General features: G+C 38.6%; 1 protein-coding gene across 4 annotated transcripts in view; it reads right to left on the bottom strand.

Annotated features, from left to right (window-relative positions):
* Positions 1–10,527, bottom strand: part of TPST1 (tyrosylprotein sulfotransferase 1) — a 139,742-nt gene that overhangs the window by 66,169 nt on the left and 63,046 nt on the right. For 3 of the 4 annotated variants that reach the window (XM_017894664.1, XM_017894666.1, XM_017894665.1), the window contains one exon: positions 2,367–2,565. In XM_017894664.1, coding sequence (XP_017750153.1) covers positions 2,367–2,565 — 199 coding nt within the window. Of the gene's footprint in view, positions 1–2,366; positions 2,566–10,527 lie in introns of those variants that run through there. The other variant, XR_001889687.1, reaches the window with a different exon arrangement.

Raw genomic sequence — 10,527 nt, 5'->3', positions numbered from 1 at the left:
AAAAAAAAAAAAAAAAAAAAAAAAAAAAATCTCAGATACTTTACCCTGGTTTAATTCCACTTTTATTGGTCCTACCTTAAAAAAAAAAATCCTAAAATTGAGTATGTGCAAAGATGTTCACTGTAGCACAATCTGTCAAAGAGAAAACTGTAAACAACAAAATGGTAAAATCAATTATAGAACATATACTAGGGAAATGTATTTTGTTTGTTGATTTATTCATTCATTTACTACTGTGTTTCAGAAAGAATTTAAGGTTGCTTCTATGAAGGTATAAAACTACAAAATTATGTTTAAAAGCATGCACACAATGGGAAAATGCTCATGAATATTAAAAGGGCTGGATACAAAACTGTGTGTATATAAAGGTAAGATGATATATGTAATCTTACCTTTGTTTAACATAATGCAGAAGAGAGAAAATACACGAAAATATTAAGAAAATATGTGTAAATAAGTAAGAAAACTTAAAAAAGAATAATATGTGTATGTGTCTAGGTGGCAACATTACAGGTGATTTTTATTCTCTTATCCTTTTAATTTTGTAAGTTTCATATAATGATTATATTTTTATAATGGTAATATTTATATATATATGAAAAGCATAAAGAGGATAGTGATTTTTTTTTAATTTGCCCTCATATGTGATGGTTTATAAGAAGGCAGCTCTTCCCATATAGCTGCTAATGATGAATTGAAAAAGGGAAATAAAAGTAATACCTAACAGAAAGGAATTCACATAGAAATTAATCTCATGAAATAAATGTGGCATAAATTTGTCAATTAAAGTTATCAAAAGACAGAATAAAGAGATGATATGCCATATGGTTGTAGGGAGGGAAGGACATTGATATAAACAAGAGAATACCAGACAAAGCCAAGGAATTTTCACCTTGGAATCAAATAGCCTATCAGTGAACTTATGCTAACACGGTTGCATAAGTTGACAGGGGCTGTTGACAGGGGCTAAGGAATGAAGAGTACGGGTACAGAATTTCAGTTTGGGAAGACAAAAAATGTTCTGGAGATGGATGGTGGTGACAGTTGCACAACAATGTGAATGTATTTAATGCCTCTGAATTGTGCACTTTAAAGATGTTAGAGTGGTAAATTTTATGTTAAACAGATCTTATTGAAATAAAGAAAAGAATATATAAGGTCTGATTTGAAATAGACTCAACTGGTAGGCTATATAATCTAATTAGCTTGGAGTTTTCAGCGCTTTCCAAAACAGTATTTTGTAAAGACGTGAGCATAACTTATTAAAATAAAAACTGTAATGTCACTTTAATAGCAACTTTCTCTTAATCAGAAGACGAGTGTTTAATAATTTTTCTAGTGTAACCAATGTTTAGCCTTTAGGTATCCAAAAATTATGGCTCATCTAAACAAAGGTTTAAAGTAAAGTGGCTATTAGATTTACAGAAAGAAAGAAATCAGAAGTAAGGTCACTAAAAATTATAGTATTTATGCAGATCTGCAGTAATTGGCTGAGAATAAAACTCCCAACAGTGAGTTTTACTCCTAGAAACTGAGCAAAATACCCTAAGGAGTATCCCCAATGAGCCAGTTATCCTTAAAATGCAGTGGAAGACTTCTGATAAGAAAGTATTCTACAAATAGAATTTTTCTTCATTCTTTTTTCTTGAGACAGGGTCTTGCTCTGTCACCCAGGCTACAGTGCAGTGGTATAGTCTCAGCTCACTGCAGCCTTGACCTCTCAGGCTCAAGCAATCCTCCCACCTCAGCCTCCCAAGTAGCTGGGACTAGAGTCATACGCGACCATGTCTGGCTAATTTTTATATTTTTTGTAGAGATGGGGTGTCACTATGTTGTCCAGGCTAGTCTTGAAATCCTGGGCTCACTCCCACCTTGGCCTTCCAAAGTGCTGAAACTACAGGTGTCATCGGCCCTATGCTGGGCCCAAATTTTCTTTTTTTTTTCTTTTCTTTTGAGATGGAGTCTTGCTCTGCCACCCAGGCTGGGGTGCAGTGGCATGATCTCTGCTCACTGCAAGTTCCGCCTCCCGGGTTCACGCCATTCTCCTGCCTCAGCCTCCCGAGTAGCTGGGACTCTAGGCGCCCACCACCACGCCTGGCTAATCTTTTGTGTATTTAGTAGAGACGGGGTTTCACCGTGTTAGCCAGGATGGTCTCAATCTCCTGACCTTGTGATCCACCCACCTCGGCCTCCCAAAGTGCTGGGATTACAGGCGTGAGCCACCGTGCCAGGCTGCTGGGCCCAAATGTGTCTAATTCAAAATATTTTCTGATCATTAAATAGCAAGAAATAAAATAAGAAAAAAAGTATTCAGATCCCAAATTCCAAATCTAGTTTTCTCAGTTGCTTTAAAAAATCTCACTTACCCTTCGAGTGTTTTCAAGAATTTTGGGATCAGGTTTTCCATAGTTAGGTGGGTTGGCATATGGGTCATATCCAAGTTTGGCAAGCATAGGAGCAATCACTGCCATGTCTTGTAAAACATCTGGTGGTATCTTCCCAACCCATTTGGATAGAGCTGCTACATTGACCGGCTTGATGACTTGGTCTGTAGATCTCTCCACTCTGAAAACAATGTAATATGAATAAATGTTGATTTAAAATTTAGAAAGTCATGCTTTAAAACCACTATAAATTATGTTTTAATGACTAATGGTTTTAATTGTCTGAATTACAAAACAATTGAAAAAGAGGGCTCTAATCAGGTCTGACACTATTTACCAGAATTAAAAAATAATTTAAGATTGTCAGGGATTATTGGCAATCTCAGATTTCTAGAAATAGGAAAAAGGGTTAGCTGAAACATCTGCATTACATATCTTGACACTGTAATTACAACATCCAGGAAAAAAACAGTAACAAAATAAAGATATGGCTGCTTAGAAAAACTGCCAGTCAACTTACTTGAAATGCTTACCAAAAAAAAAGATAGATGGATGGATAGAAAGAGGGACAAACAGATGGTAAAATAGATGGACAGTGATAAAGGAAATACAGCAACATGTTAATGAAAGAATCTAGCTGGTTTGCACAAGACTTTCAATTCTTCTGTACATTTTAACTTTTCATAACAAAATGTTGGGGGAAAACGGCCAACCATAAACCACTAAGAATGTAAAATATTCACTTATTCTATTTTCCTGCTGACTTCCTTAAAAACCTTATTTTCTACAGAAGAAAAAAAAAGGGCTGTTTTTGATTTTCAATATTACAGGATTCAATATTACAGAATAAATGTGTTCTACCTCTTGACATGGAAATTTACTCTAAGACTGTAGTGATTATACTCACTATATTTGACTAAATAACTAGCAACCTCAGGATAAAATGTAGCATGAAATGACACTTGGATTTAAGCTGGATCTGAATTAGATTTTGGCCAATGACTATAAAACAGAAATGCCTAAAAGAGACTTTTATATCCTAATACATAAAAAGTCATTCAAACATAGTATTCTAAGAAAAGGTAAAGGCCCTTTTAATTAAGAATATGACCTCTCACTGAATAACTATTATCTGATGAGGAGTCTCCTAAAGGGGCTCTGCTTCTAAAATAATAGAAAAACAATTCCTCTTCTCTGGGATTCGTGAGGCTACCTGCTCCAGGTTTCCCCCCTGCCTCAAGAGCCATGTTCCTTTCTCCCTTTTCAAATATTTCTCCAGGACTCCACTTAACCCACTGCTCTGTTCTCTCTATCTGTTCTCCTTGTATTGCTTCATCCCTAATGCTCTTTGCTTGACATTCTTAACCTGTGTAAAGAACATCCTGGTGCCCAAGACAGGTCCAGTTTACACCTAGCATAATTTACCCCAGCGTAATTATTAAAAGCACCTGCCATTCACTCCCATAAGTGTTCAGAAATGAGCAGAGGATGTCATATGTGTATTGCATAAACCGTATTACTTTTCTAAAATCCAAAAAATTCTGAAATCTGAAACACATCTGTGTCAAGTATTGGGGTCACACAGAGAGTCCTGTATGTCATGACTGGGAAGCTGGGCTTACCTTGAAGATAATAAGGAATAAATGAAGAGTGTTTTGTTTTGTTTTGTTTTGTTTTTTTGAGACACAGTCTGGCTGTCGCCCAGGCTGGAATGCAGTGGTCCGGTATCGGCTCACTGCAAGCTCCGCCTCCCGGGTTCACACCACTCTCCTGCCTCAGCCTTCCGAGTAGCTGGGACTACAGGTGCCCACCACCACACTCGGCTATTTTTTTGTATTTTTAGTAGAGACGGGGTTTCATTGTGTTAGCCAGGATGGTTTCGATCTCCTGACCTCGTGATCCGCCCGTCTCGGCCTCCCAAAGTGCCAGGATTACAGGCTTGAGCCACCGCGCCCGGCCGATTAATTCATATTTGACTTGAAGGACAGATGTTTGTCTGTCATTCAATAATATAGACAGTATGAAGAAAAAGCATGTGGGTTTTTTATGTTGTTGCTTTTGTTTGATATGCAGAGAAAATAAAAAACATACAAATTAACTGTAATCAGAAGGTCACCAAAAATCTAGAGAAAAAATTCTAATCGACTGGAATATAGTAGATGCTCACTAAACAACGGCTATTATTATTTCACACTGATGATGGCTCTGGTTCATCAGAATAGTGAAAGCCATATTTATCATTATGATTGAATAAATGAGTTGAAGAAAAAGTATAATCATTTCTTGTCTGAAAAAGAGCTCTAAAATAAAATACTTTGGAAAGGCTTTGCTATATAACCACTGAGTTTACAAGAGCCGCTAGCAGCAAATGCAGTTAACTATGGCCTCTCAAGGGGCAGAACATGGGAAACCTATGCATATCAGTCAAGTGTTTCTCTTTAAGATCAGCAGAAATGCCATTTTATATATATCAAGCATAAAATTCAAATTCAACAGTCACTTCTTAAATACCCACTATGTGCCAAGTCAAGTCTAAGGTTTGATATTAAGGATACAAAGATGACTGACTAGGCCATGGCCTGCCTCTCAAGATGCTCAGAATCCAGCAAGAGAGACAAAGGTACACATGACTAATACACAGCATCATAAATGAAGTGACAGAGGTTAGAGACAATATGACAGAAGTAGGCCATTCTTTTCATGGGGTAACACAAGACTAGGGCAAGTTACTAAGCAGCTAAGGCAAGGGTTAGCATCTATGAGTCACACATTAAATTAAATTGGTTCACATTGCCTGTTTTTGTCTGGCCTTCAAGCAAAAAATGGCTTTTACATTTTTAATGTTTTGTTTTAAATAAAAACAATCACATTTCATTACACATGAAAATCATGTGAAATTCGAATATCAATATCCGTAAGTAAAGTTTACTGGAACACAGCCACACTCATTCATGTATAGATTGTCTATGGCTGCTCTTGTACTACAACGGCAGAGTTGAGTAGCTGAGGAAGAGACCATATGGCTTGCAAAACCTAAAATATTTACTATCTAACCCTTACAAAAAAACTTTGTCAACCCTGATGTAGGACTGTATCCTAAGGAAAAATAGGCTTTCTGTGTGTGTGGTCTCAGGTGATGTCTTCCTGACAGAAGGACCACATCACTATTCACATTCATGAGAGAATCTGGTGTTTGTTTTTTGTTTTGTTTTGTTTTGTTCTTTTGAGATAGACTCTCACTCTGTCGCCCAGGCTGGAGTGCAGTGGCGCAATCTCAGCACACTGTAACCTCCTGGGTTCAAGTGATTCTCCTGCCTCAGCCTCCCAAGAAGCTGGGATTACAGGTGCACGCCACCATACCCAGCTAATTCTTGTATTTTTAGTGTGGTTTCGTCATGTTGGCCAGGCTGGTCTTGAACTCCTGACCTCCGGTGATCTGTCCACCTCAGCTTCCCAAAGTGCTGGGACTACAGGCGTGAGCCACTGTGCCCAGCCACCTGGTACGTTTAGAGAATAGCAAGTGAGGAGAGCTAAGAATGTACTGAAGCTACTAAGTTGGGAGGATGGAAGGGAGAAAAGAAACAAGAGTTTACTCAGTGTTGCACTTATCTGGTACAAGAAACATTCGCTCAACCCAAAAGACAGATCTTTAAAATAAAATAGAAAATGAGAACAAGATACAACGCAGTCCCAATCTTCAAGGAGGTCACGGTCTGGTTGGGGAGCCACACAAACATTCCACATTGAAACTCTCACAGTTGTCTCTTAGTCCCACGTCAGCTCTCTGGGCTTGGCTTTTCCCTCTTTCCATGGGTTCTAGTTATTTAGTGTATGTTTTTCTAAGAGGCAGCAGAGTGTAGTGGAGAGAACGCAGACCTGGAAGTCAGGTCTGTATGATCCAGCTTTGTAATCTAAGAAAAACTCTGATCCTAAGAGACTGGGGATAATGACCACTAACAGACAGAGACACAGTTTCCAAAACATTTTCAAAGCAGGAGTTGACAACTATTGCTCCAATCTGGCCTGCTGCCTGTTATGTAAATAAAGTTTTACTAGAACATAGCCATGGCCATTTGTTCCTGTACTGCCTATGGCTGCTTTTGCTCTATAACAGAAGAGCTCAATGCTTACAACAGAAATCATATGGCCTGCAAAGCTAAAAATATCTGGCCCTTTACAGAAAAAGTTTGCCAACTTTTGTTCAAAAGGATACCATGATTATAGAGAAATGGGCCTGGAACTGACAGCCTGATTTTCTTTTCTCGATAATAACCTGCAGACTCCATGGAGCTCATTAAATCTCCCCTATTCCTTCAATCCTTCCAGAATTAACTAACACTTAGATCTAAAGCATACTAGGGTATGAACTAGATACCATTCTACCTACCTTTAGCTTACTGGGACCTCAAAACACAGTGCCTCACAGACTGGTACATTTCAACACACACAGCCCATGTACACTGAGACAAGGTATCTGTGACTCTGCAAGTTCTCCCAGTCCCAAGTGCCCAGGCTTCCTTCCCTCTGTGGCAGTCACAGTGGCAGCAACTCCTCCTCAAAGAATGGGGTCTATGCCAAAGTCTTGAATGACTGAGGTGAATATAATCCTCCACGACATTCATTTTAAGCATGGATTTTCCACGAGACTCAGTTAAACACTACAGCCAGGCTGACTGCCAAACCACAGGTCTGAATTATGATACCCAGCAACTACTACAAGAAACCAAATCCTCCAGATTAAAGCATAGGGGATGGAACAGACATGCAAAAAGGAAAGAGTGAAAGAGTACATAATCCAAGTGGTTAGGTTTATTACAGTAAAGCATGTAATGAAACACCATTAAAAACCATGTTTTCAAAGACTTTCACTATTAGAAAATGCTCAGGTCACATCTTGTGAAAGAAGATTTTAAAATGTATATACAATAGAAATTCAATTTTGTGAAAATGTGTGCTACAGACCAATAATGAGTTCCTAAACTGAATTAGTACTAAAAAACCTACCCACCAGAAAAAGCCCTAACCCAGAGGGATTCATAACCAAATTCTATCAGATGTATAAAGAAGACCTCGTACCAAACCTCCTGAAGCTATTCCCAAAAATTCAGGAGAAGGGACTCCTTGCCAACTTATTCTATGAAGTCAGCATCATTCTGATACCAAAACCTAGTAGAGAAACAATAACAAAAGAAAACTTCAGGCCAATATCCCTGATGAACGTAGATGCAAAAATCCTCAACAAAATACTAGGAAACAGAAACTAGAAGCACATCAAAAAGCTAATCCACCACAATCAAGTAGGCTTTATCCCTAGGATGCAAGGTTGGTTCAACATATGCAAACCAATAAATGTGATTCATCACATAAACAGAACTACAGACAAAAACTACATGATCAGCTCAAAAGACACCGAAAATGCTTTCAATAAAATTCAGTACCCCTTCATGTTAAAAACCTTCAACAAACTAGGCATCGAAGGAACATACCTCAAAATAATAAGTGATACCTATGACAAACCCACAGCCAACATCCAGAACATGCTGAATGAATCCTAATGCTACCTATCAAATTTCAATAAGAGCAATTCCAGCATCAAGTAATGAACAGTAGCTAAACTAACAAGAGATCAACAAAAAGGGCTTTAAAGGGAGCAGCACTAGCTGATGTGCTGCTGGAAGCATACCATACTGGAAGTATTCCCATTGAGGACCAGAACAAGACAAGATGCCCTCTCTCACCACTCCTAGTCAACACAGTACTGGAAGTCTTAGAGTAGTAAGAAAAATAACTAAATGCATCCAGGAAGAGTGGAAGTCAACTACCTTCTATATTTGCACACGATATGACTACTTTATACCTAGAAAACCCCACAGTCTCTGCCCAAAAGCTCCTAGATCTGATAAACAACTTCAGCAAAGTTTCAGGATACAAAATCATTGTACAAAAATCAATAGCATTTCCATACATCAACAATACCCAAGCTGAGAGTTAAATCAAGAACACAATCCCATTCACAATAGCCACAAAAACTTGAACCATGTGTGACAGACCCATGACCTACAAGAAGATGGCCCAAGATCTGCTCCAGGAATTGGAGAAAGACACTTCCAATGTTTAGAGGAAGATCCTCTTCTATGAGAAAACCGCCCTAGAAGGCTGGATGACTGCCGTGTCCACTGTGTGAGTGCTCTAGGTGCTCTGGAAAGAAAATGACCACAATAGGCAGAAGCCAGCTGACTGTGAGGTCAAGTTCCAGCCTTTCCCAAGCTGTCCATTGGTGCCTGGATTTCCGTCTGCAGCCCACAGGGGCTGAGAAGTGCCAAGGGGACTGTGGGCCACCAGGCCCCCAGGAGGGAGGCAGGTCACAATGTGAAGGCTTGCGTCCAGAGCACCTGCCAGTTTGATTCTGTTTTCCCTGTAGGAGAGTCCTGAATGCCCAGAGCCTTGGCAGCACATCAGCTGGCGCTGCTCCATTTAAAGCCCTTTTGATTGATCTCTTGTTAGTTTAGCTACTGTTCATTACTTGATGCTGAAATTGCTCTTACTGAAGTTTGATAGACAGCATTAGGATTGTAACATACTATTTATCAAATAAAGATTGTTTAATATAATTCGTACAAATACATTATTTCCACATCTCTGGACCCTCTAGAATTATATAGAGTAAGTATTATATTTTCATTTAGAGAAAAGGCCTCTCTTACCCCAACATCATTGTGTTTGATATTGATAGGAAGGTTTAAAACAAAGACCGTTTCTGATCTAAGAGCTGTTATTACAAAACAGTAGAGTAAATTGGCTGGAATAAACTTTAGTTTTAAAACAAAACAAAACAAAAAAAGAAAAGAGCATGCTTATATATTGCTGGTGGGAATGTAAATTAGTTTAGCCACTGTGGAGAGCAGTTTGGAGATTTCTCAAAGAACTTGAACTACTATTAGACCCAGTAACCCCCTTACTGGGTATATACCCACAGGAATATAAATCGTTCTACTACAAAGACACATGTAACTGTATGTTCATCGCAGCACTGTTCACAATAGCTAAGACATGGAATCAACCTAAATGCCCACAACAGTGGACTGGATGATGAAAATGTGGTAGATATACACTATGGAATACTACACAGCTATAAAAAAAAATGAAGTCATGTCCTTTGCAGCAACATGGAGTCGGAGGCCATTATTCTAAGCGAATTAATACAGGAACAGAAAACCAAATACTGCATGTTTTCACTTATAGGTGCTAGCTAAGCACTGAGTACACATAGACACAAAGGAGGGAACATCAGACACTGGGGCCTACTTAAGAGTGGAGGGTGGGAGGAAGATGAGAATCGAAAAACTACCCACAGAGTACTATGCTTATTACCTGGGTGATGAAACAATCTGTATACCAAACCCCTGTGACAGATAATTTAGCTCTAGCAAACCTGTGCATGTACTCCCTGAACCTAAAAGTTGGAAAGAAAAAAGCAATGTGTTCTATATGCATGTTATATGTATGTTTTAGAATCATATCAGAATGTTTACAATGAAGCATGATTTTTATTTTCTTATCTAACTTTTCCATATTTTCCAATGTTCTATGATAAACAATGTCTTTCTTTTTTTACCTCATGTTATCATGGGACTCACAGAATCACAAAGAGTATCTTCACTCAGAAGTCTAATAACTATCTCAAGCTCAACATAGTCCAAACTGAACTCTTAATGTCACCCCAAAGTCTACCCTAACTGCACGGCAGCCTCAGTCTCCTAATCTCAGTTAAAAGCAACTCCACAGAAATACAAACTACCATCAGAGAATACTATAAACACCTCTATCCAAATCAACTAGAAAATCTAGAAGAAATGGATAATTTCCTGGACACTTACATTCTCCCAAGACTAAACCAGGAAGAAGTTGAATCCCTGAATAGACCAATAGCAGGCTCTGAAATTGAGGCAATAATTAATAGCCTACCAACCAAAAAAAGTCCAGGACCAGATGGATTCACAGCTGAATTCTACCAGAGGTACAAGGAGGAGCTGGTACCATTCCTTCTGAAACTATTCCAATCAATAGAAAAAGAGGGAATCCTCCCTAACTCATTTTATGAGGCCAACATCATCCTGATACCAAAGCCTGGCAGAGACACAAC

This window comes from Rhinopithecus bieti, unplaced genomic scaffold, assembly GCF_001698545.2.
Source record: "Rhinopithecus bieti isolate Rb0 unplaced genomic scaffold, ASM169854v2 scaffold_24996, whole genome shotgun sequence".
Taxonomy (NCBI): Eukaryota; Metazoa; Chordata; class Mammalia; order Primates; family Cercopithecidae; genus Rhinopithecus; species Rhinopithecus bieti.
This window is presented reverse-complemented; position numbering and strand designations above follow the sequence as displayed.